Consider the following 27,463-nt stretch of genomic DNA (forward strand, 5'->3'; position numbering starts at 1 on the left):
GATGTACAGAGTACCTTAGTACATAGGATTTACATCCAATTGGCGGAAATATGCTTCTTTGATTGACGCCCACACCCCCTGTTGACCCTGAAAGGCAAATTCGCATTTAATATACAGTATGTCATAAATGTAATTTCCACATTCACATTGGACTCTGAGGCAATGTACTCTGTGCCCACCTTAAGGCTACATGCACCACTACCAAATGTCAGATGCCAGATGTGTTCCATACACTTTACTCCCACAGCGCCCCCCACCCCCGCAGCTCAAGTTACTGCCTAATCTGTGGTCCAATCTTTAGAAATATGTAATTCCTTAAGCAGCCTAATGTACCATCGCACTGCTCCTCACACCAATCCCACCCCTGCTACTCACCGTGAACCATCACTTACCTACCTTCGCCACTTACACTCAAAGGTATTGCACATATGCACACTCGATATCAAAAACCTTAATTGATCCACAAACGTATCACAGCAAAGTTCTCCTTGGAAGCATTGCATGCCTACATCCACACCCAGCTCTGTCACACGTCCACACCATCCAAGAGCCATAACTCCCAGATGCTTGATTAGCCTACATCATTCCCAAAACCCAACATGCATAGTACACCCTCAGATGATTTAAAATGTGTTGCAATTTCGGTGCCTCACAGTTTGTTTATTTTTGTTTTTTCCAGTTGGAAATCTATATTTCTGAAGGAGCACATTCCACTGAGGAGGACAGTAAGTGTGGCCAGATGTGTATGGGGAGGGCCAGAGAAGGGAAGATTGTGTCCAGATGTGTCTGGGCAGGGGCTAACAAGGGCCACCTGCTTTGATGTTCAGAACAAATGGAAAAACTGACTGCATGTCAGTCACATACACGGAAATCTGAGATTTTTATTCTGTGAGCAAGAAGTCTGGATTTTAGGAGGCAGACGGCAGTGAGCTTAGTATTTTTTGTTGTTTTTAAAGCATATGCTAGTGCTGTATACAGTTTGGCCCAATCAATACATGGCTGCTCTGGTTAAGCAGTGGCTACTGAGCAATGATGTGTGACTTCAGCAGCAGTGCCAGCCAGCAAGAGGTTTTGTGTAAGGGCAGTAATTTACTCTTACCATAAGGTCTGTAGTTCTTCCACCCCACTCTGGTAGGGGCATGCCTAGTGCAGGTTTGCAGGTATCACCATGACAAAGGTTTGGACTATCTCTTTCCTATCACCCCGGCAGGTATCACTGTAGCATTATTTGCTACTCCTTTGTAAGGACCTTTTCTTACTTCATACTCGCTCCCAATAATAGTGAGCAGGTGTCATGGTGAGAACGGTCCTTGGCTCTCCCTTCATATTAAAATACTTAAGCAGTGCTCCCAGCCCTGAACAGCAGATGCCACCGTAAGAACAGTGCATTCCTCTCCTTGTGCGGGGCCTATAGTATGTCAACAGCAGCCTCAGCCAATGGCAGCATTTATTTTATTTATTTATTGGACATTTGTATGGCACCTATACACAAGTATTTCAAGGCATCACAAGACAAAAATAAAGAAGTGGGACAGGGGAGAAATAACACCAAGTGGTCCTACTAGGCCTTGTGACAATCGGACCATGCAAGTGAGGTGACAATAAGTGCAGGGGGGGAGGGTGCAGGACAGGGTGGAATGCTGGTTGGAATGCTGTTGTAGGGGAGATGTGCTGGAGGGATGGGGGCCCCAGGGGCAGGGCAAGTGCTTAGAGAGCCCAAGAGGTGGAAGTGCCAAGGGAAACAGGGGTAGGGATCAACTAGTGTGAGGGGGCTAGTCGGGATCAGATGCCAGAGGGCGAGAGCTGGATAGGTGGTGTTGGGGGAAGACTGGACGAGGAGGTTCTGGCCCCTGTAAGGGTACCAGGCGCCAGTTGCAGCGACAAGGGAGGCTAGCAAGGGAGGGGGATAGGGGAGAAGGGTCAGAAAAGGAAGGTCTTGAGAATTTTCCAGAATTTAAGGAGATCCGGCTCAAGTCTGAGGGGGGCAGGAAGGTCGTCCAAGTGGGATGCTCCTGCCAAAGAAGCACACTCTGCTTGGAGAAGCATCTAATCTGCAGAGAGTTGGAGCTAGAGGACTGAAGGACTCTAGCAGGGAGGCATTTAAGCAGAGAAAGTTGGATGTAGTGGGGTCCCGGGCACCAGAAGCTTTGTGGATGATGCAGAGGGTCTTGAATTTGATCCTAGCAGCCACTGGGAGCCAGTGTAGCGATTTTAGGGCTGTAACAATGCAGTCCCTGGGCTTGAGGCCAAGGATAAGCCTTGCAGCCGTATTCTGGATTAGTTGAATAGAGCACAGGAAGGAAAGTGCCAGCTTGAGGTAGAGGCTGTTGCAGTAGTCAAGCCTAGAGAGAACCAGAGCTCTGGGGATGTTGAGCTTCTGGAGAAAGGTGAGGAAAGGGAGAATGCTTCTGAGTAGGTGGAGCAGACCTTGGCAAGGTCTGTGATGTGAGGGGCGAAACGGAGAGGAGTCGAAGATGACCCCAAGGTTTTTTGCTTCACAAGTGGGTGAGGGGAGGGTCCCAAGGAAGTTGGCCAGAGAGTGGGAGGAAAGCAGGGAGCAGGTGTCCCAATGAGAATGATCTGTCTCACTGACATTAAGGCTGAGATCATTAGCAGAGCACCATACCTGGATAGCAGCCAGGCAGTCTGGTAAGAGAGCGGGAGAGGAGGAGGTAGAAGAAGGAAGCTTAAAGGAGAGATGTGTGTCATCAGCATAACACAGGAAGTGAGGAGAGAAGGTGGAGATCAAGTGGGCCACAGCGATATTATAGATGCCTGAGGGGCACTGCTGGTAGAGCGTGAGGTGGTATAGAAGAAAGGGCCCAATTGCACTTGCGAAGGTCGGTTTGATAGGAAGGAGGCCAGCCAGACCAGTAGCCAGTTCATGATGCCAAGTGTATCACAGAGATGATGTATGAGGATGGCATGATTGACCATGTCAAAGGCAGAGGAAAGATAGAGAAGGATCAGAACGGAGGGAGAGTTGGATTCCAGATTAGAGAGCAGGTCTTCACGGGTGTTCAGGAGAGCAGTGTCCATACCTTTGGATGCTCTGAACCCAGACTGGTGGTCGTGGAGACAGCCAGCAGATTTAATGTGGTGGTTCAGTTGGGGGGGTGGGGGGGGGGGGGTGAGGGAGGATGACCCGCTTCTCCAGGAGTTTGCCCAGGAAAGGGGTGATGGAGACGGGGCGATAGTTAGCCCGGCAGGAGGAGTCCGTAGATGGCTTTTTTAGGAGAGGTTGCACAAGGGAGTGCTTGAGTGGTTGTGGTAAAGAGCCAGTGTCAAAGGAATTGTTAAAGAAATCAGCCAGGGCAGGGGTGAGAGAGGAGATATTGTCGTTGTTAGTTCTGGAAGAGCAGGGGAGCGCCTGTTTTGTGGCGACTTTCATAGAGCAGACTACTCTAGAGACCTTATCCAGTGCAATGGGAGAGAATGGGGGGAGGGGAGAGGGGTGCCAAGGGAGGCAGGAACAGAGGGGGGGGCAAGGGAGTTATGAGCAGAGGGGGGGGGAGTGGGGTGTGGAGAAGAGGAGAGTGAGGAAATGTCCTGGGTTTTGGTGGCGAGGTGGGAGGCCAGTGCAATGCAGAGGCCCTGGGAGGGAAGGTGGTGGGGGGGGGGGGATTTGGGCGGGGGGCAGTCGGCTGGGGAAGAGGAGACTGCAGAAGTTCCTTGCAGATTTTTTGAAAGTTTCAGCTGTTATTGGTGCCCCCAGAAATACGGACTTGGACATGAGCCCTCTTCTTGGAGTGGATGGAGAGACGATATTGCCTTTGGGGCAGGCGGCAGGCCCGTTTGTCAGAGGATGTGCTAGAGGCCTGCCACTTCCTCTCAGCAACTCTGCACTTGCATTTCAGAGCGGCCAGGTCGGAGTCATACCAAGAGTTGCACTTGGAGGCAGGCTTCATGCTGATCCTCATGACTGGGGCAAGGATGCCCTGAGTGTTGGAGATGGAGAGCTGGAGGTTAGCAAGTGCTAAGCCGGAATTGGTCACTAGCAGGGGTGGGAGGAGGAATGAAGGTGGTGGCAAATGCAGCGACTGACGCACGCTTTTATCGGTCGAATGATGGAGAAGGAGCCTTTTACAAGACCTGCCCGAACCATGCTGTTAGTGTGGTTGCCTTGATTTTCCTTGGGTACCTTCCTCCCTCATACCCACCCAGTCTTACTCCTCTTTTAAGTCAGTCATCTCTCCCTCCTCCTCTATGACCATTGCCACCATCTACCGGCCCCCTGGCTCTACCATCCTGTTCCTCTATGAATGGGCTGACCTCTGCTCCACCTCTAAACTCCTCCTTATGGGCGATTTCAACATCCACCTGGACTCCTCTATCATAGCACCCACTCTCTTCCATGACCTCTGCACTTCGCTATCCCTATCCATTCTCCCTTCTGGTCCAACCCACTTGGCTGGACACTCTCTTCACGTTCTCATCCACTCTGATCTCTCTTTCACACCCCACTGGTCACCCCACTCTCCTGGTCAGACCATTCTCTCCTCCCCTCTCACCTGGGTCCCCTCGGCCCTATGACCACATCTCCTCATGCCCTGCCAACCTCGTTCACGAACATCTGACCAATGAAATGAGTGTCAGCTGCTGCCTTCACATCCACCTTCATCCTTCCTGTACCCCCACCCCATTGACTCTACCCTCAACCACCTCCATCTGGCTATTACCAACACCCTGGACATTCTTGCTGCAGTCATGAGGATATGTCTGAAACCTGCCTCAAAATGTAACACTTGGTACTACTCTGAACTAGCTGCCCTGAAACACAAGTGCAGAGCTGCAGAATGGAAGTGGCAGACCTCTGGCTCACCCACTGACAAACTGGTCTGTTGCCTGCTCCAAAGACAATACAGACTTTCCATCTGCACCAAGAAAAGAGTCCACATCCAGGCGTGGCTCTCTGGTGCATCCAACAACTCGGCTGAACTCTTTAAAATCTGCAGGGATCTACCCAACCCATCCACAGTCTCCTCCTCACCCCTCCCAAGCTCTGTACAACACACTGGCCACTCACTTCACTACAAAAACTCAGGACATCCTGAGCACCCTTTCTTCCCTTTCCCCTGTCCCATCCTCCTCCCCATTGCCTCCGATGGCCTCCCTCCCTCTTCCTCCTCTCTCCCCTGTCACACCTGATGAGGTCACCACAGTTGTCCTCTCCATTGAGGTCTCCTCCAGGTTTCCCCCTGATCCTCCAGAACCATTAAGGACAACATTGGCTCTCTGGCTCCTGCACTTGCCGACTTCTGCAACCACTCCTCTGCCACTTGATCTTTCCCTTGCTCCCTCAAGCACTCCATTGAGTGCACTCTCCTGAAGAAACCTTCAGCATACCCCACCTGCCCAGCCAACTACTGTCCTATCTCTGTCACCCCCTTCCTTGGGGGACTCCTGGAGAAACCGACCTTCCCCCAATTTACCACTCATACTGAACTTGTTGGCGGTCTCCATGACCATCAATCTGGATTCCGAGCATCCAGAGGCACAGAAACTGCTCTTCTGAACACCCGCGAAGAACTGCTCGAATCTCTGGACTCCAAGTAGAATGAGGACAGCTGGGGAGTTGATCTCTCTTCTACCTTTGACACAGTCAACCATTCCATCCTCATTAAACGGCTCCATGATACCCTGGGCATCTCGGAGTGGGCATTGGACTGGCTGGCCTCCTTCTTAACTGACCATCCATCCCAGGTTATCCTGGGCACCTTCTCCTCCCCTATCTTTCTCCACCTATGGTGTCCCCCAGGGCTCCAACCTCACCCTGTGGCTCTTTAACACATACCGTGGGCCCATTGGGACTCCTCATTTCCTCCTTCTTTCTTAACTTCCAGTGCTACGCAAATCACACAACTTTTCTTCAAACTCCCTGCTGGACCTCTTACTACTTCGATTATCCCGGACTGCCTATATGCCGCCCAGTCCTGGCAATGCCAGCAAGACTGAGGGCTCTCCCCCTTCTTCATCTGAAGCCAGAAACCTTGGAGTCATCTTAGACTCCTCGCTCTCCTTCCTCCCTCACATTCAGGACATTGCCAAGAAGTCACACTTTCAACTCTTTCCTCTCAAAGGAATTCTCCTGTTTCTCACTTTCCCCCACAAGCTTAATGTTACCCAAGCCCTGGTTCTCTTTCCTGTAATAGCTTTCGCTTGAATCTACCCTCTTCCTCTCTACGACCCCTCCAGCTAATCCAGAATAGGGCAGCGAGACCTATCCTTGGCCTCAAGCGCAGGGACTGCCTCTCTCCTGCCCTAAAAACACTTCACTGGTTCCCAGTTGCTGCCCAGATTAAATTCAAATTCCTCTGCATCATCCACAAAGCTGTCAGGGGCCAGGGACCACGCTATCTTCAACTTGCTCTTACTAAATACTCTCCCTTTATACCCCTATGTTCCTCTGGTAACAGCTCGCTGTGTGTAAACATTTCGCTAAGCAGAGTGCCGGAAGCCGATCTCTTGCTTCAACTGGATCCCTCTTATGGAACAGCCTCCCCCTTCCTCTTCGTCTTGTGCCGGTTTTCCTCAAATTCTGGAAGCTCCTCAGGACTTTCCTTTTCACTTCGTTCTTCCCTCCTCTGCTAATCTAACAATTGCTGTGATTGGTGAACAGGGCCCTTATGTGTTCTTCGGAGCCCTGACCTTCCACTCCCAAACGCCTCAGCCTCTGCCTATGCACATTTGCTTCAGCACCCACTGGCCTACACCACTGTAGGCCTGCAGTTACCTACTTAATGCAGCTCAACGCTCCTTAGCACTTTACTATACTTGGCACTTAAATCTGCTGCTCACCCACGAGCACAGTCACTCCAGCACTTACCCACACTCCATCATCCCCTCTTCTCTCTCTGAGCTTTCACATTCTGAATACTCAAAAGGCCTCGTAGGTTCGTCTCTATCCTCCAGTGTATATATTGTTCTCAATCCCATGTTCCCTCCCTGTTGCCCTGTGGGTGCTTTGAAACACAATTTACTTGTATAAGCGCCTAACAAATGCACAATTAATAAATTAAATAAATAAAGGTGTGACCATCAGATTGGGTCGGTCCAGAGGGAAGAATTGTGAGGGAGAGTCACAGAGGCAGTGGAAAAGAAAAGCGGCTGCATCAGAAGAGTCTAGATTAATATTAAAGACCCCAAGGAAGTGATGTTTGGGGGAGGAGGTCAGGAGAGAGGAGGAGGGATCAGCCCATTCAGAGAGGAAAAGGGAGTTAGGCCAGTGGGACCTATAGATGGAGGCAAAAGTGAGGGAGATGGTAGGAGAGACCCCAAGGCTACAGACTAAGCATTCAAAGGAAGAGTAAGATTGAGTGGGAATGATAGTAGCTGGAATCCCTTCTAGGAAGACAAGGGCAACTCCACCTCCCGACCGATTTAGTCCTGGGTTTGGAGAGGATCTTGTAGCATTCAGGAAAGAGAGTGTCAAAAGAAGTGACAGAGCTGGCATTGAACCACGTCTCGGAGAAAGCGAGGGCGCCGAGGTCAAAGCATGTATCACAGTTGAGCGGTAATAATTCTTCTCTCTCCCGCATACAGTAAGTGTTGTTATCTAGTAAACTCTTATCTTTCAGAGTTCATACACCCTACGTTTACCAACTAGTGAGAACTACTGGTTGTTAAGGCACCTAAACTGCTTTCCAAAGCAGTTTGTAACTTCTGATAATCAGCCTGTTGGGAGCAGGCATCTCTCAGTTTGGTCCAGGTAACGCTTTGGGGGTCAATGACTTGAATAGAGACAGAATTTAAACTGATTTCAAGGTGTTTTGGTGATGTGAGATAATATAAGGGTGAACAGCTACTAGGCAAATATGTTTTTATTGATGCATGGACCTCATTGGCTTAAAAAATAAGTGTTTGCATTGGATTGGTCTAGACGAGCACCTTAGCCTCGGTGAGCCATCACTTTGAAAAAGCATTATCAGAGTGATGCCTGAAGGATGCATGTGAATGTTCTTATGTACGTTATTTGGCATACTTCTGGAATTTCACAGCTGCCTTTTACCTGGTGTAATGTACATGAATGCCACCATGTAGGAGGGAGCCCCCAGGATCTGATCACTTAGACCAATAAAAAATGTCCAGTGATGAATGGACGTAGTAGATGCTGTATAGTGCTGAGCAATGCCAAATTAGGCTGCAAAAGGCTACTCTATCAAGGTGAGAACCTTTTATGCCCACGTTACATGGAGTGTGGCATTGCCCAACTTTGGTCTAAGGAAGGCTACAGGAAGAATAATATCTTTATCGATGTAGAAATCTGCAAGGGCTATGTTTAGGAGGTTTGTAGAGAATTCTACTTTGAGGAAAACAAAATGGGTTTAGAACATTTATGGTGTGAAATTCAGCTGCATGCAGCATGGGACTGCTTTAGAGTGCCCGTGGCAGGGACAAAATTATAATGGTGCGGGGGGAAAATAGTAGGAAACACATCATTCAAAGTGTGCTGTGGCCGCACTGAGTGCTCAGCTCTGTGCAGAGTTGAGAGATGAGTGCTGAATAAAGCACTAGGATCGGAGGTTAGCCCAAGATGGAAAACTCAGGAATTGGCTGCGTGTTCAGCCAGTTACAGTGGGAAGTCTTAAAGGAATAAATGGGCCTTAAATGCCTTGCAGCTGATTTATGATCCGAGGTTTTGAGGGCCATTGTTCCAGAGCTTTTAGGGTGGATTACCCCAGTCTATTTCTCCCAGAACATGCTCTTTCTGGTTAAGTGACCTGGATACGCCCACTCAAGGTGCTTGTTGGCCCATCAACTAAGCATAACCGAAGTTTACTCCTGCTTCTGTGGGAGGCCAATGGAGAGCCTTCAAACAAGGCATGATGCAGTCTGTCCCTTGTGAAGCAGGCATGGTATCAAGAGAGACACAGACTCACAAGTATTAGTTTTAAAACCTTTCTTTACTAAGTTTCTGGGGTTAGTGTAATGCTGAACTGGCCCTAACTCTATGGGGATGGTTCCCTTAACTGATGCTTCTAATGGCCGTCACTGTCTAATGGTCCAAAATAAAAGTCTGCCTGTGTCTAAACCTATGCCTGCCCTCACTCTTTACAAAAATGTGATGGGACGTCTCCTTTTTAAGAAGACGTCCCAAGTATTTCAACAAAAAGTGGGAAAATCAAGTTTTGTTTCAGGTGGTCTTCTCACCAGATGAAGTTTGGTCAATGTCACAAAAAATTAGTTCAATCAACTGGGCTGTTCGTAAGACCTTCTCCACAGGGCCCTTGCTGTGATTTCCAATACCTTCAGCGTCTCCGAGTTCCTTGGGGTTCCCTTTCCCAAGCTTCAATTTATTCAAATTTCAAACACCATAAAGAAATGTAACACTGTTCCTTTTGAAGCTTCTCTGGTTCCCTTCCCCACACTTCACTCCTTTCAACACTATAAAGATAACCAAAAAGTCTCTGCTTGGGTTGAGCCTCTCAGGGTTCCCTTCCACAAGCTCAGACCCTTGCAGCTTTCAAACACAAACCCAGGTTTATCAGGATGCTTTGGCAGGCCTCTCAGGGTTTGCTTCCCCGAGCTCAGGCTTCCTCCACCTTTCAACACAAAACAAAATGTCTTAGTTCAACTTTGTCAATAAGCACTTGGCTTTCTTTGATGGGCCTCTCCGGGTTCCCTTGCCCAAGCTCGGGCCCCTTTCCAAACACAAAACACAAGTTCAATAACTTAGTTCGAGTTATGATGTGGCATTTATGATATGATGTGGCATTTATAACTTGCCTGTACACAAATGTTTCTAGGCGCGACAAGTTGTCACGATGAACCTTTCCTTTTCCATACAGTTCTTTGCACATATCATTCAGCTATGGGGTACCGTCAGACTTTCGCAAACTCCAGGGTATCGACGACTCCTCAGCGTGACCACTCTGATCTGTAATCCCTCTGTGTATTGTTTTCTTTCTGTCTTCTTTGGCTGCTTCCTGCACCCCTTTACTTTCTATTTCCTCTCTGTGCACACTTGCACTGTTAACTTCCTTTTTATCGTGCCTCTGGCACTGCTCCTTTATTCTTCTTGTGCCACCTTGCACCTCTTTCCCTATTACTGGTCACTGACACCCTTGTGCACACTTGCACGGTTGCCTTCCTTTTATCGTGCCCCTATCACTTTTCCTTTACACTTCTCATGCTGTCTTGTACCCTCTTGTCTGTTACGGGTCACTCGCACTCTTGTGCACACTTGCACTGTGGCTTTTCTTTACTTTCACTCACTTTCCGCTCTGATCCGTCTTTTGCTTGCTTTCCGCTCCAATCTACCTTTTGGCTTTACTTTCTGCTCCATTCTATTAACTGTACACTTTCTTCTTCGCTCTTCTGCTTCAGCTTTTCTATACTTTTCTCTCCCTTTAATTAAGTGCGACTTTGACGGTCCTTGCCTTTCTCCCGCACCGCTCTCATCCAAACGCACGCACCTGAGTTTCTCTCACATGCTTTAGGAAACCCACTGGGCGGTGTCGTGTTGAGAGGCGGTCCCTTCAGGATCTGTAGGGTGAGGTCAGGGTCTCACCACCTGCCCCTCCGACACCCCTGAGGTGGGCACAGGCCCCAGGGGAACAGGCACGCTCCTGAACCTGGCCAGCAGAATGCAGCATGCGCTTCTTTGGCTCCCTGGAGGCACGGCTCCCTCGCCATGCTGCAGCCCTTAATCCATGCCGGGCCAGTGTCTATGCACGCCGTCCTCCTCCTTCCTGCAGCTCCTGCTTCTCTCTGCTCCTGGGCTCTTCCAGTTCAGACTGCCTCCCCAGCTCGCTCATCTCTCTGTGTAAAACCACACCTTTTATAGGGAAAAACCCAGTCAAGTGGAGTCAGGTGTGAATGTTTACTATTAAATGCCTGACCCTGCTTGACTCTCTTAGTGAGACAACTCAAGTTCTTTCTAGGGTAGGTTACCCTTATTTTCCTCATGTTATTCCTATTTGTAATCTTTACTGATCTTAGTTGCCTCTTCCATCGTCTCAGTATTTGTTGTAAATGGGGATGGGGGCGGGATGGAGTGAGTTTGAAAATACCCCGGGAAGGCTGAAGGAAAGTAGGTTGGGGAATTTTTGGGACTGGGGGAATACCATGTCTCGCCCTTTGGTATCCTCCTCCCAATCCCCTGTGACCCTCCACTCAGCTGATCCTCCCTCGCTTCTCCACCCCAAGGGTCGAGGACAAAAAGCGATGGCCCTTCCCTGGCCACCTGAAAAGAAGATCCCAAGGGAATGGGTGGGAAAATACGGCCAGGTTTCTCACACCCTTTTAGTTGAACGGCATTGCTAGCTTTTCGGTGTTGGGTTAGCTGAAGTGGCTTCTGAGTTTTTTTGGTAACGCTAACATTTCTTTTTAGAATTCGCCCTGTGGACAGATTCTGAGAGCCCACCTTATTCTAGTGAACAGGCAAAGACACTAATGTCGAGCCAAACTCTATATGAGTATTGTAGTGTCTTAGTTGTGAAGGGTTTATTAAGGACACAAAGAGCACTCTTAATAATTCAAATTAGGCAGAATCTATAAAAATACAGTAATTTTATAAACTCTTAGCCTGAAAAACTAGAGATAAAAAAACATACTAAACCATTAAATACTGTTATATACGCATCCACTTTGGTGGCTCTGCTAAGAGCACTCACACTGTACTTTTAAAATACACTTAAGTCAGTTTCAGAATACTGTGGGGGTAGTAAAGCAAGTGATTAACATAACCAGGGTAGTAAGTATTAGTTAGAGAACTAAGCTATGTGGAATAAAGAAGTTAGAAACACCACCCAAAACTTTAAAACCGAAGGTACGACACCTTAAAAACTGCTTTCCTTGCTAAAAGAAAAGAAGGGTCAGAGTGCCTTAGAATCAGGTCCCAACGCAGTTCTCTTCAGAAAGCTGCAAGTCTTTTGAATAATAGTTGGCAAAGCCAAGGGGCAGTTTGTAAGAATCTCAGTTAGACAAGAGTTTAAGGAAAGTTCTTAGCAGACAGTCTTCCAATCCAACCACCTTAGTGGAAGCCCCAGTGAGTATTCTTGACCAGAACTCCACCGATCAGTCAGGCAAGGGTGAGGTAGGATAAGGACTTTATGCCTGTTAAACCCTTTGGAGGTGGGGAGGGTTAGGAAAATATGTTTACTCGCCCCCTGTATTTGTTTAATTCAAGGACCACCGTAGGAGTTAGTGAAATCGCTCGGCCCCCTTTTCGTATGCCTTTGTTCAGATGAGGAAAGTCCAGGGGTCTCGGCTGAAGAGGACACTTTTGGCATTGGGTTTTGTATTGGGCTAGTCGGTGGTTCCGAGCCCCTAAGGATCGGTTCTGGACAGCTAGACACTTCTACTGGACTTCTCTTCCTGTGGAGAGCAGCAGTTTCAGGGTGATGCTTATTTTGTAAGTCGAGGCTCTGTGGACTCCCAAGGCTCAACTCATGAAAGCGACCAATGCAGCAAGCAGGTAGCCCAGGAAGAAGCTTATTAGATGGTTCTGAAACACTTCCCAAGACTTCCAAGGTTAGGGTCCTCAAGCAATGTTTGTGCCTGAATGTTCTCACTGGTCCAGGTGTCAAAGCACAAATGAAGGCCTTCTAGAGATCAGCAAATGAACATGGTGTTAATGGCTGGTTTAAGAAAGCAATGCTGGCTGGCTTCCAACAAAAAGGTCTGGGTATTCAGCAGGATGCTCCTCTGTTTTTGGTAGTAAACATTAATTTACACCTTTACAAAAATTTAAATAAAACTTATAAATACATATAACCTCATACAAAATACCAACAAATATATACATTTACTTCAGATTTTTAAAACAAGGGAATTATAAGGAAAAAGGTAAAACGCAGAAAGTTACATAATCGAGCATTAAATCTCCGTCATCACATTTCTTCGCCAAGTTCCTTAATGTACCATATAGAACAAATAGTAATCAAAACAGAGTTGTACCTTCTATTTACAATTCTAGTCACATTACACATCGTAACGTCACTTCTTGGGATGCAACCCTAAAAGGGTCTTACATCCAAGTGGACCTTTAAACACATCAGCCTTATGGACGGAACATAAATCAACTGCATAGTCATGGTGAAGATGGTGAGAACCACATAGAGAGGGTTGCGAGAGGTATTAAACAGCCACATCACATGAGGGCCTTTTTGCTGGATACATAATACCATTTAAGCATACAAGATCGTCCTCAATCATATTTACCAGTCGTACTGTTGCCAACATAACTGCAGTAGACTGGCCCCACATACAACGCAGCCAAATAAAATTCCGTTCAAGCTGAGAGTTGGTCTCCAAAAATTTGAGATGCTCCTCTATCTACGGGTCTTGGCTCTAATGATGTGTTGAAGGATGCCTGATTTTCCCTTTTGTTCAGGATTCAATTGGACCTGCCCCCTAACCCACCAATGGTGAGGATCTGCAACATGAATACTTCAAGTGGCTGTCCAATCCTGGATAGCCCCTGGCCACCACATCTGCCCAGCAACAGACACACTTTGGCATGTATGTGGACTAGGACCAGACAGTCCCAGCCCCCACATCAGGCCACAAACACATACCACTGTTTTTCAATAGAAAGCTGGAGAGTTGTTGGGAAAGGGTTTACCATATATGTTAAATCCGGTCCCTGAGTGGGCATGAAGAAGGTAAAACTACAAGATTGCCATAAGACATGTACAAATCTCGTGGCACAGCCATTTTAGAGTATATGGTACTCTTTTTGGTATTAAGTGGTCAAATGCAAATGTACATGACAAAAATGAAGAAAAGGTGGAAACATGTCAGCTGCCACTAGCCAAACCTGGGCACTTCATGCAAGTAACCACACAGTTATAAATAACAAAGTTATACGGCCAATAGGTGACTCTACCGAACTTCACAGTAAGGTGATGAGTGCAGGAAAAAATAAACTGAATGTTTATAAACAATAACCTAGCCCCCCTGCACTGATAGTCATAGGGACTGATCAATGCCCCCAAAACAGATGAGTTTAGCAAGGCAAGTGAAGTAAAAAGGCTGGGGTGTTGTATGGATGTTTGTGGAGGCACAGCAGCAAAAAGAAAATCTTTCCTAAAATGTGTAAAGGGCATTGGGGTAGTTCAGTGTGACCAATGTCACTGCTTAGTTTACTTAGCCTTATGTAGAAATTCCAGTAAAGGGAGGCTTTCTAATAGCATGTGGAGTTAGTAACAGGTTTTACTTGTGACAACATGGGCATTGGGATGGCGGAAAACCTACAAAAAGCCCACTTATATATAAACTCTTAAAAGTGAATGACTTCTGTATGGCAATTTTATTATCATAGAATCAAATTCAGTAAAATGCACTCAATCTATATATTGCACAAGGCACTTAATGCCAAATTCAGGGCAACTCATTACATATACATATTCTTAATAAACAAATTTGTAAGGGTGCAGGAGTAAGGCTGGGACACAAGTGAGGCATTGTTTTGGTTATAAACTTTTATTCAATAAGTAAAGGGGTTAGAGAAAGGCCTTTTCTATCCCTAAACTAAGAGGGGTTTCCCTGCCACCAATAAACTAAGGAAAACCGTCAGAGTCCAAATAAAATAGCCCGTCACTGCCATGTCCCAAAACCCTTCTGACCCGAACACTATTAACTAATGACTTGATGTGCAAGGACTCAAATTCAAAGTAAACTAGCAGTGGCAGCTCTTGCCACTTCACAATCTCAAGTGTTCAAAAGAAAAACACATGTTCAACTTCTTAACAATCAATGTCCCTGTAACCTGGGTTTGGCTCCTTTCCCCTGGCTTCTAACTGGTTACTCTCAGGCCTTCTAATGGGTGTGAGTCCCATTCTCTTAAAGCTGGATCACAGAACGTGGATTTGTTCACTTGGCAAACATTCACTTCCTTCTGGACAATCTCGGTTTCTCGTAGGGTCCCAGATCCTCTTATTTGATCCTCAAATGGGTACGGGTCCCAGACTCGCAGTGCAGCAACACCACGAGTTGGTTTACTCTCCTGCCAATTACGTGTATCCCTTTCAAATATTTCAGTACTCCTTATGGTGCCAGATCCTTTTGTGGTTTCATATGGGTGCAGGTCCCAGGCTCGCAATATGGCAACGGCACAACTTGGTTTACTCTCCTGCCAAGTACGTCTGCCCCTTTCCAATATCTCAATATTCTTCAGGGTCCCAGAGCCTCTTGTGCCTTTCGGAATTGATTTCTTATATGGGTGGGGTCCAGACACGCAATATGCGACTGCCATTTGTGGCTGGACTCGCCGGCGCTGACCACCTACCTCGTCTCTTGCTACCGTGGTCTGTTGTTGGTACGCATTGATCTGTGTACAATCAGGTAAGCCAGCACCCAACAATGTTGACACAATTACAAGTGCTTTACAGCGAACTAAAGATACAGTGCCAATTGATTGGTGATAAATCCTTACTTCCCAATATAGATTATTGCAACTTGCGCAGGCATGCCTCACCACTGACTGTCTGTCTGGTTCGGGGCAAGTTAAATTGCAAAGTTGCACGAGCGATACACAAGGGACACCTGTGCATCATAATACCCTACCCCCCTCCTGTCCCGTTGGAATTAATTCCTGCTGGCATTGAACATACTCCGCAGGGCCCCATAACTGCAGATACTTTGGGGTCTCTTAGGCCTCCTGAGTTAGATATTGATATACCTAAAGAGCCAAGTCGTAATCCTGTTAATATTACACTACTCAATAGCTTGTCCCTAGACAAACACGCTTTGGATGTTGCTGGATCAAGAAAATAGACATTGTGTCTAACGGAAACGTGGTTACAAGATTCCAGTGGCCCTAACATTCAACTGGCGACATCTAGGGGGCAGGTGTTCTTTGGCAAAAATAGAGTGTGCAGGAAGGGTGGGGGGGAGTGGCTTTTCTGCCACGAGAAAATGTCAAACTCTTTCAAGTACCTATAACATGTACGGGGTGCAAAATCACCTTACTTAAATTACGCCTACCCCCAACAACTGCGTGAACCTAATTCTTCTATATCGCCCACCTAAGGATGCGCCACTCTTTTGAACTCGGAGACCTGAGTCATTTAAGACGAGGCAGCAATACTTAGAGGTGGACGGGGATGCAGTAATTACTCAAACAACTCTTGTAAATTGGCAAAGTTTGGTTCTGTTTTAATATTAATATCAATTATCTAAAACGGGGAGTTACAACGGACATCATCCGATGTCGTAAAGTACGATCTCAACACAATTTAGAAAAAACAAGACTTTTATAATCAAAATTCGTCATCACTGACGTCATGTTACGTGGCAAACTACAAAAACCTACGAGTAACGGTCATTGGCTTTCAGGGAAGATCTAAGTATACGTTCTATGTAGCCAAGCGTTGTGATTGGGTGTCTAAATCAGGTGGGCAACTAAGCCCATCCCAAGTGAAGGGTCATCTTCATCGTCACTAAATACACAACAATCAATTGGTTACACAAACTATAGGGCCCCTAACTACGTGGCCCTCTATAATTGGTTTGGCACACTTATACCCTTCTGGAATATTCCACACGCTAGCAGCACGCAGACTACCATTCCATGTGCATGGTAGGTTGGCGTGGTCTTGTCTCCCCACCATTTAGCCAAACATCCATCATCACTCCTACAGTCTGCCAGACAATTAAAACTTTGAACTTGACCTTGCAGAAGCGGTCTGTTCCTGAGAAATAAAGGGAGTGTGGCATTGCTCTTTCTCCTGGCTTCGGTGTAGCTTGACCGAAGCTATTTCGACCTCGACCATGTGACTTGGAGACCACTCTTTTGAGCCTTTTACAGCATTTAATTCTATTAAATTATGAACTCTTGACGCCTTCAGTGTTTTTTCATTCTGCTTCAAACAGGTTTTTTTTTCTCGCGTTCATTGTAGTCTTTTTGACAGGCGCCCAATTTCACTGTGGTCTCGTCTTCTTGGTGCTCGGACAGCCAAGCCTTTCTCTAAATTCTCCTCTCCTTCGCCATCAGTTTTAAATCCAACTGCGCCACACTGAAATCGTCTCCAATTATTATGAGTTTCCAAGCCTTGATAAAGTGCATCTTGGAATACCCAGGTTCTGTACAATTCCTCTATGTATACATTGACGCATCGCTGCATCTAATTCACTACATAGCCAGCCTTCATGATTACTTTTCCCTACTTGCATTGCTGAATCTGTACAGGTATAAAATGACTTGGCATTTTATTCAATGCTTCTTTGCACGAGCATCTTCTCTTCGATCCCGAACTGCTGCTTACTTCGATACTTCATCTTCAGTTATTATAGTATGGCTATATCTTCTTATCATGTGTGTCTCTTCTAAGTGCTTCAGTTTTTACTTCACTTGCATCAGTTCTTACTTCGCGTGACGTCACCAATCTCCTTTCCTGTTCAAAATGCACATTTCTTCTGGCACTCCAGCTAGAAAGGCACCATTTCTTTGTGCATTTATATAGGATTTTCTCAATGGATAGCTTGTCTCGAAGATTCTTTGTGGTACAGGCATCCTCACTGGTATTGCTCGTGTAGCCATCTCTGGTTCCCAGCATATAGGCAACATGGGGGCGGAGCTTTTGATGGGGGTACTCTACACTTTTATGAGGAATTGGCAGGAATTTTGCCTTAATTGAATAAACCTAATAACTCCACCCTATTGTTGGCGGGACTTCAATGGGCGGCTTGGACACGCACAGGACTCTAAGGCCTCCCATCTTGAGCAGCTCTTTGGGATAAATGAGCTTACTGTTTGCACATTTTGTGGGTAGGCTCTTTACTGCAATGTGCTGGACTGGGTAGCCATGAAGAACCTGGTGTCCGGACCATTTTGTATCAGACGGTGTACGTGATCAGACCACTGCTTAAAGACATTTAATCTGATTTTTCCATTTTCTGTGACTCAGAAAAAGAACATTTTGAAAAAAGTTACTAATAGAAATCATTATAAGATTTGCCATGAAGACCTAGAACACTGCCTTATAGGGCTTATAGATTCCACATCTGATAGTGACTTACCCCTCTTTGATTTTAGAATATGAGAAGGCTTTAACTAACTATCTGGATAAAGTGGTGCCCTTTAAAACTATGTCCATGAGAGAAAAGGCAAACCATCAGAATTGGTATCCCATGGCCTTAACTGCTCAGAAACGAGAAAAAAGGAGAACCGAAAAAGAAATTGGCATAAAGATCCGACACAGATAAATAGAGACATGGAAGTCCCTGGAAAAGCTACACCGTGGAGAAATCCTGATGGCTAAAATGGAAAAACTTAAAGCAACTCTATCAGTTTACATCAACTGATGTGCCTTCGAAGCAGTGCAGAAAGCATTCGCGGATGAGATCGCTGCAGTCCATGCCCAAATTAAGGACAACTTCGTTAATGACAAGAATGAAAATCCCTTGCAGGCCATAGAGGACAAGCCAGGCGGGTAACCCAACATTTGCCTTTCAAGCTATCTCTAAAGAAATCCTTGGTAAAATCCTTAACAAAATAAGACCCACTACATCTGAAGGTGAGGTTCTCCTGTCCAAAATCATACCGGCCAATATTGAGCTTTTTCTCCCTCCTTTTTTGGTTTGTTTTACTAATGTGACTTTTAAAGATAATCAAATACGGGACTCGCTGAAAAATGTGTCAGTGACACGCAAATTAAATAATCAGGACTGGATCACAAAGTGTATACGAACTATAGGCCTATTACAAACGTGCCTTTTTTAATGAAACTCGTTGATAAAATGGCCATGCTACAACTTCAAGAACATTTGGAAAGGACTGAAGTCTACCATTTGAGGCAATCTGGGTTCAGGACTTTTCACGGCACAGAAAGTGCCCTGTTGGACCTGCAAATTGAAATTGTGAAAATCATGGACAATAGCAAGGCAGGCCTGCTGATGTTACTAGATCTCCCAGAAGCCTTCGACTTTGTGGACCACGATAGGCTCCTGGACAGACTTAAGGACATTGGTAACTGTTCTGGAGATGCAGTTCTTTGGATCAAATCCTTTCTTCACAATAGAATGTCCTGGGAAAGGTGCTGCAGAAGATGTCATTGCCCCAACTCAATTCACACACCGAACTGGTTGGTGGTCTCCACGACCATCAATCTGGATTCCTAGCATCCTGATGCATGGAAACTGCTCTTTTGAACACCCGTGAAGAACTGCTCGCATCTCTGGATTCCAACTCCCCAGCTGTCCTCATCCTTCTCGATTTCGCCTCTGCCTTTGACGCAGTCAACCATTCGATCCTCGTATAAAGGCTCCACAATAGCCTTGTAGCCTTGGCATTTCAGAATGGGCACTGGACTGGCTGACATTCCTTACTGACTGCTCTTCCCAAGTCATCCTGGGCACCTTCTCCTCTCCTACTTCCTTCTCCACCTGTGGTGTCCCCCAGGGTTCTATCCTCTCCCCTTGGCTCTTTAACATCTATCTTGCTCTGCTTGCACGCTTCCTCTCCTCCTCCTCCAACGTCGAGTGTTACGCAGACGACACACAGCTCTTTTTCAAACTTCCGGCTGACCCTCTTGCAACCTACATCATCCCTGACTGCATATCTGCCATCCAGTCCTGGTGCACCTCCAACGACCTCCTTCCCATAGGGACCCCTGCTCCCTCCTTCTTCCCTTGCCTCTGTGGGCTCTCCCCTGCTCCTCCTTCTGAAGCCAAAAACATTGGAGTCGTCTTCGACTCCTCTCTCCTTCGTCCCTCACACTCAGCACATTGCCAAGAAGTCCCACTTTCAGCTCTTCCTTCTCAAAGGAATTCTCCCTTTTCTCAGTTTCCCCCAGAGGCTCAATGTTACCCGAGCCCTGGTTCTCTCTAGACTTGACTATTGCAATAGCTCCCTCCTGAATCTACCTTCTTCCACTCTGTGACCACTCCATCTAATCCAGAATAGGGCAGTGAGACTTAAGCCCAGGGACCTCCTCTCTCCTCCCCTAAAAAGTCTACACTGGCACCCGGTTGCTGCACGGATTAAATTCAAATCCCTCTGCATCATCCACAAGGCTGTCTGGGTCCGGGGACCACAGAATGTTCAACTTTATCTTACTAAATACTCTCCCTCTAGACCACTACGTTCCTCTGGCACCAACTCCGTGTGTAAAGTATTTTGTTAAACAGAGGGGTAGATGGTCGTCCACTTTCCTCAGCTTGTTCCCTCCTATGGAACAGCCTCTCTGTCTCTCTCTGCGCCTTGAGCAGGACTTGCTTAAATTCCAGCAGCTCCTTAAGACTTCCCTCTTTACATCCCCCTTCCCTTGCACTCTCCTTTGCTAATCCTACATTTGCTGTAATTGGTGTCCGGGGCATTTATGCATCCATGGGGCCCCTGACCTCCCACACCCAATAGACCCAGCTCCTGTCTACCCTCAGCGCTGGCATTGGCACACTCCCTTCCCCGGAGGGTCGCACTTGCACCTAACTTGGCTCTGGCCGTGTAGCATCCACCTGTGGCTCACCCATGAGCTCAGACTCCCCAGCACGTATCCCTCTGCCCTCTTCCTTGCTGCACTTGCATGTTCTGAATGCTCGCAGGGTATAGTAGGTTTGTCCTTTTTCCTCACACTGTTTTGTAATGTGTTTCCCCTCCCTTCACCCTGTGGGTGCTTTGAAACAGTATTTTACTTGCTGTATAAGCAGCTAACAAGCAAACCATAAAATAATGTCCAGAATTATTTGTGGAGAAGCCTGCTCCAAACCAAAATGGTTGGGATACCGAGTGCTACAAGGGGCATGCCTCTCACAAGCTCTTTTTAATGTATATTGCCATCTGCTATGTGATCTTTTGACGAATCTGGGTGTACATTTCTCCCACTATGCTGATGACACCAGCTGCTCATTGATTTAAGCGTTGAACATGAAAGGGATGATGGGAGGATCTCCTAGATCTACAAATCCATTGAAAATTGGATGGCAACTAATGGCATGTGCCTAAATGCTGCAAAAACTGAGCTCCTGATCTTTGGGTCGCCACAAGCACAGTGGCCAAAGTTAAGGCCTTATGGGTATTACTCGAAGCATCTGAGTTCAGATGCTCATCTACATATCACCAGCAAAACTCCATACCATTTGAGATTACTCTGGTTGGTGAAACCTCATGTTTCAGAAGCCAACTGCACCACACTGGTTTGTGCACTAATCATGCCTAGGATATGTTTTTGTAGCACGTTGTTAGCTGGCGCAAGTAAAGGTAGTTTGGGGAAACATCAGATTCTCCAAAACGATGCTGTGCGCATCGTGAAAAGCATACCCAGGCATGAGCCAATATCGATCCATAGGAGGAACATACATTGGCTCCCAATTGAGGTTAGAATCCACTTCAAGGTCAGCACTACTGTACATAAATGTCTTTATGGACACGCACCTAAAGTATCTAAAAGATTCCATTAATATTTTCAAACCCAAGAGAACCACCAGGTCTACAGATGCTATGCGTTTGATTGGTCCTAAGAGCAAATGGGCTAGAGGCATTGGTATATCGTTTCCGAGAAGGGTATCCTTGGTATGGAATAATCTCCTTAAAGGCATGGTCTGGTAAAAAATGTTATTTAAAAAATAGATAGGCAACATAAAAAAGAAATACTAGCATTCTCTTTTTTAAAACTTCCTATGTAAAATTTTGAGCTATTCAAGCTCAAAATTCGCAAAAGCAAGCACATGGGCGCATCCATTTTGTGAAATGGATGCCCTCCTGTGCTGGCTTTTGCTTTTGCGGCACTAATGAAGGAAAAGCCAGCCAGCTGTAGTAAACAAAAGCTACCGCTGGGTGGCTTTCCCTTCATTAGTGCTGTACGCGGAGGACGGGGACCGGAGACCAGAGCAGGAAAGCAGCAGCTGAATCTCGGGAAGTGCTATTTATTTAAAAAAAAAAATAAGCACTAGCTGCTTTTTGAAGCGACCACAAACATAAATACAACGTTATTGTGTTGGAAAACGCTGCAGTTTTTCTTTCCAAGTTTCTCAGGCTCCTCTGGCTCGGAGGAGCCTGAGAAACTCGGAAAGAAAAACCGCAGCGTTTTCCAAAACAACCGCATTGTGTTTCTGCCTGCTGTGGCTATCACTTTGGGTCTGGCTTTTCCTTCATTAGTGCCGCAAAAGCAAAAGCCAGCACAGGAGGGCATCCATTTCACAAAATGGATGCGCCCATGTGCTTGCTTTTGCGAATTTTGAGCTTGAATAGCTCAAAATTTTACATAGGAAGTTTTAAAAAAGAGAATGCTAGTATTTTTTTTATGTTGCCTATCTATTTTTTAAATACATTTTTTTACTAGACCATGCCTTTAAGGAGCTGCGTGTTGATAGCAACTTAACCTTTAGGATGCGATTGAAAACAGTTAGTTATATTTGAATAATTTCTCCGTCAGGTTCCCTACTTACTTTGTGCTTGGTCCTTCAATCCTTCTTTCTTCTGTACCCAGATGCCTGCGAGTTCTGACGCATTACAAATAAATGAATACCACTGCTTGGCTCACTCTCCTGCCAAACCTGTGGTTCTTTCTTTCTTCAGTTACTTTTAGGTTCCCAGCCCCTCCCCATCTTTGTTTCTCATGGGGATGTGTGTCCTCAAATCACAGGCTGCTTCCAGGGTCCCTGACCCTTCTAAAGTGCTTTCCACTCTTCTCCCCAGGCTTCACCGGACCACCAGCCCTTCTCGGTATGCTTGTGTACCTTTTCTCTTAGTTCGTGTCTGCTGTGGAACAGGGCTCACTTGCGAGGCTGTGGTAGCTCTCGGGGACTTGTCTTCGCTTCTCGTCGCTTCGCTGCCTTTGGCTTCCTTTTAGAAGCAGCTCTGTTCCACAGCTTTCCAGTTCGGGGAATGCTCGGGGTTTTCCTCTGGTACTTGCTCTTTCTGGACTTCCATCGTCGTACCTCTGTCTTCGATGTGTAGTGTCACCTCCTTCTTTACTGGGCTTGTAAATGCGGTTCCTGCAGCTGCTCGTTGGCTCCCAGCAGCTCTCGAATTTCTTCCTTGTAGGGTAGCTCTTTGTCTCTGTTTCAGCTGACAGGGATTTGAACTCCAGCACTTCCCTGTTGGGTTGTTCTCAACCAATCACAATTTGTAGAAGACTAGACCACTCACTCCGGTTCTGTGGAGTGATCCATATTCTCCTACGCATCTTCTTCTTCACAGTACTCTTATAGTCCTTACATGGACCTTGTTGACCATAGCATACTCTGCCACGACCTTACTCTCCTAGGTAGCAGCTTCATGGATCACCTACATTCTTTGCAAAGAATGCCTGCACATCTCCTTCCCCCATCATATGCAGGTCCCCCCCAAGGGTCTTGTGTTTCGCCCACTCTTTATAACCTATTCACAAAGGTTCTTGGACTACTTGGACTCTCTCGGCATAGCCTATTCAAACTATGCTGATGACACACAGATTTTCCTTCCTCTTACTGGCTCCCATCCTGATGATGCTGCCACCTTGAACTCCACCTATTCCACGATCCAAGCCTGGCTGGCAACCCATGGTCTGTGCCTCAATGGTGAGAAAACAGAACTTCTAATTACTGGTTCCGCTGCAGTTTTAAAAAAGTTAGACCCAAGATACTCTGCCTTCAGCATTGATGGCTCTGTGATCCCAGTCTCCACATCGCTGAAAACACTGGTAGTTTACCTTTACTCCACACTCTCCCTATCTCACCAAGGCAGCACCATCTCCTCTGCTGCAGCCTATTCAACTAAGCTCATTAACGCTGCCAGACCCTTCCTCACCAGTGACAACTGTTTATCCCCCGTGCCGTGGTGGACGCCAGGCTAGACTACTGTAATGCCCTTTTTGTCGGCACCTCATCCTCTAATTTAAAGAAACTTCAAACCATCCAAAACACCGCCCTACGAGATGCACTTAGCATTCAGCGATCTGATCGCATCTCATCCGCCCGCAGAGCTTTACACTGGCTGCCGGTCAAAGAAAGAATCTCCTTCAAGACACTTTCCATTACACACAAGTGTATCTCCAAATCTGCCCCACCATATCTGGCCCAAAACATCTCCAAATCTCTGTCGACTAGGTCCACTAGAACCCCCCCCCCCCCTAAATTCAAACGTAGGAAAGCCAGTGGCTCAAGTTTCTCCATCATTGCTGCTAAGCAATGGAATGCCCTAAATGCAGAAGACTCTTACTGTGTTTAACGCAAAGCCCTTAGAACGTGGTTGTTCAACTAACGTACTCCCCTCGCTCAACAATGTATCTTTATCCTTTATTTAACTATGATGTAACTGTGTATGCGACCACTATGTAACCATTGTAACCATGATCTATGCCTTGCTCTCACCTAGGAGATCCATGTAAATGGTTTTTGGCACCCTGCTGCCTGAGGGTTTGTGCACGCTTTACAAATGAAACAAATAAAAAAATAAAATGTAAAACTAATAGTATCCCCTGGTATTCCAGTCAGATCCGCGGTTGACTGATTGTATAACAAAGCACGTTGGCCCTATCTAAAGATAGGGAAGAAGGGTTGGACTGTGGTAAGGAGGGGGTTTGATGTAAAGCGGGATAATACCGCGTTCTCTGGGAAGGGTCGTCCCTAATCCTGTAAGGGGCTTCCTCTCTCATGTGATCCTCCCCCTGTGTACCACCCCTATGGGGACTATTGTACTGTGGGCGCACCATCCTGGCCTCATGGGAAAGGTCTCCCTCTAGAGGAGAAGGGATGACATGCTCAGATTCGTCACACATCACATATACATGCTCTAAATAAACAAAAACATTAAATGTTGATAGTTATAAACGTAATACATAATCCAAATACAATCACATATTGCATAACTTAGTCAATTAATTACTTATATTTATAGTTTTAAAATCTGTGTTTTGGTGCATAGATACCAATCTGATCCCACCAACAGCTAACAAACATTCCACTAAGCAACAAACAAGACTTTTTGCCAATGGCAAATAACAAGTGTGCACATCGCAACCTCAGGAAACGTTTTAGCATGTCCTCTTTGGGTAGTGATAGCAAAATGTGAAGCAACGTCTGCCCACTACAGGGCTGGCATACCTGCGAGACCCGGTTCACCTTCCCCTCTTGGAGTCTGACTGACTGCTTAGATAATGACTAGAGGTGGGAGATGGCTTGTTGGGCATTCAGTGCAAATATATCTTTGTTTCTGCGTCTTAGGCTTCAGTTGTAGGCTCTGAGGACAGCGGAGGAGCTAAAATTGCCACATTCACTGCTGTTGGTCAGAACTGCAGGCAGTACCCTCTGGGACCACTACACATAATTAGGACTACATGTGTTAGCCAAACCAACCTTTAGTATAAGTCTGTACCACACAGTTTTTGGTAGCGAGCTGAGCAGTCAGGCTTATCTCAAGAGTGAATGTGAGCAGTACAAGTAGTTACACAAAGGACTTTCAATCACAGTAGTTTAAGTAAACACTTCAACTTAAGGTTTCTTGGTAAAAACACTTAATTTATTGCACAATCATTTAGAAAACATTTCACTAGGAGAAGGCAACTTAATATTATAAACCAATAGACTTCAATACAAAATTCTAAGGTTTTGAGACAGTTTGAGCTCCCCTGAAATAGGAGCCAAATAGCAGTTCAGTACTTAGAAAGGAGCAAAGGCACAAGCTAAGTAAAATAGATCATATATACTTTTTAAACAGTGCAAATAGTTTCAGTTCACCAGAGGAGTTCAATTCAAGTCAATAGGCCAGGCCGAAGTCAATGGGCTAGTGTTCTGGATAGGAAAGAGCAGTTCTGGTACCAAATGGTAAAGTCTTTGCGAAAGTTCTTGGAAGTAGTTTAGGCGAAAAAGAATCATATGTCGGGTCACAAGCTGATTAGGTCTGCAAGTAGGCAAAGTTTCACGAACTTTCCCCGCAAGAGTGGCGTTCTCTCAATCGGGTTGGCACAGTACCTTTGTATGAAGAAACAAATGCTGCTGAAGTCAGAGTTCCTGGCAGGTTCTGCAGATCTCGCTGGTCCTGAGCCTCAGTCGTGTCGACACGAGGGAGGACGTCGGGGAACTCCTGCACTGCACGGGATCGTTGAAGAAAGCGAACAAATTGGAGTCACTTCAGTTCCAGTAGCTGTAGATTCAAGAACACAAACTGGTGTCCCTCTCCGTGGTTAATCCTAACCAGCCTTGAAAATGGTATCCAGGTGTCTTACAAGTTGATTGGTCCCAGCAACTCAAAGGAAGAAGCCGTCCCAGCAACTCAAAGGAAGAAGCCGTCCTTGAATGAGCTTCTGTGTCGAATGGAGTTTGGCAATTCGGACCTGCAGCAGGGCTTCACCTGGCAAACCAATGGTCCAGGAGTTGCAGCAGCCGTCCTCTTCCAGCTCGTCTTCGGTTCTTTCGTTCCAGTAGTCGACTCTGCCTTCCAGTCCTGGAGACTCGCTTTTTAAACCGTTTTCTCCCATTCATTCCAGCCTAGCTGTCACTCACCCTGCAGGGTGGCTGTCCTTGCAGGACAGTCAGCCAGCCAATCATGCCAGAGTGCATTTGGGTCTCCTAGGACACTAAGCACAGGGAGTTTTCGGGCACCTCCCTCACTTCTTGCCCACCCCAGACACTCAGACACCAGAGGCGGTCTTTGGTCCTGAAGCCCGCGAAAGGCACACAAACAAAGGGGCCAAACCTGGTTTGGCGTGCAGAGACAAACACTAGAAGGACCTTTCCAAACAGAAATGGTGAAAAAAGACGACCGGGTCCTGTTCAAACAAAGGGGCTTAAGGCGCCATCTTGAAAAACATGGCTCCCGTGATTTCTAGCTACCAGTGTTCGCCGGGAAAAATCATGGTAGTTTGTTGTAAAACCACTGCCACAAGCCTTTTCAATAGGAAAGGGTAGCATTTGACCGCTTCATGAGCATTTAGACACACGGGATACTATCTGTAACCCCTCCAGCACTCCATTGTAAGATGGTGTGTGCTGGGTCTATAAATTTGGACAGACTAGTAAAGTCAATTTCACTTTACATTCTCTGGGAAACAGTAGTTTATCCTAGAGAAGGTATTTAAACCTTTGAGGAGTCCAAAAAGACAACCCTGTGTCACTGCACTGAGGTTGCTGTGTAACACACATGAACAGATGCCTTTATGGAGCTATCTTAAAACTCCAAAGTCAAAGAACACAAATGTAAAACGTACATCAAAATACATGAGTGGGGAAAAAAGGCTCACACTCTTTCCAGGTAAAAATATCAAGTCCTCAAAAATCCAGCAAAGTTGCTGGGGGTCTCTAAGATGCAGGGAATTGGCACATTTATGAGAATTCTCAATAACACTCGCCCCCACCCCCGACCCCTGGATGAACCTCCTTACTCCAGTCGGTCAAACATTCTGGAGAGACCATCAGTATTTTGGTGATTACACCGTGACTTGTGTTCAATGGTAAATTCAAACCCCTGTAGGCTGTTTGACCGTCTTATGGTCTGTCTGAAACACAAAAGTAGATCCATACAAGTATGGTCTAAACTTCTTCAGAGACCACACAATGGCAAAACACTCACGTTCTATGGTTGCCCACCTTGTCTCAGGCTCCT

At 46.4% G+C, this 27,463-nt stretch overlaps 1 protein-coding gene across 2 annotated transcripts in view; it reads left to right on the forward strand.

Annotated features, from left to right (window-relative positions):
- Positions 1 to 27,463, forward strand: part of CIAO2A (cytosolic iron-sulfur assembly component 2A) — a 203,333-nt gene that overhangs the window by 168,565 nt on the left and 7,305 nt on the right. The window contains exon 4 of one of the 2 annotated variants that reach the window (XM_069624202.1): positions 680 to 725. The exons of the other annotated variant lie outside the window; for it this stretch is intronic. Within the exon in view, the coding sequence (XP_069480303.1) occupies positions 680 to 725 (46 nt within the window). The remainder of the gene's footprint in view (positions 1 to 679; positions 726 to 27,463) is intronic. 2 annotated transcript variants of the gene reach the window in all.

This window comes from Ambystoma mexicanum, chromosome 11, assembly GCF_040938575.1.
Source record: "Ambystoma mexicanum isolate Mex_15411 chromosome 11, UKY_AmexF1_1, whole genome shotgun sequence".
Taxonomy (NCBI): Eukaryota; Metazoa; Chordata; class Amphibia; order Caudata; family Ambystomatidae; genus Ambystoma; species Ambystoma mexicanum.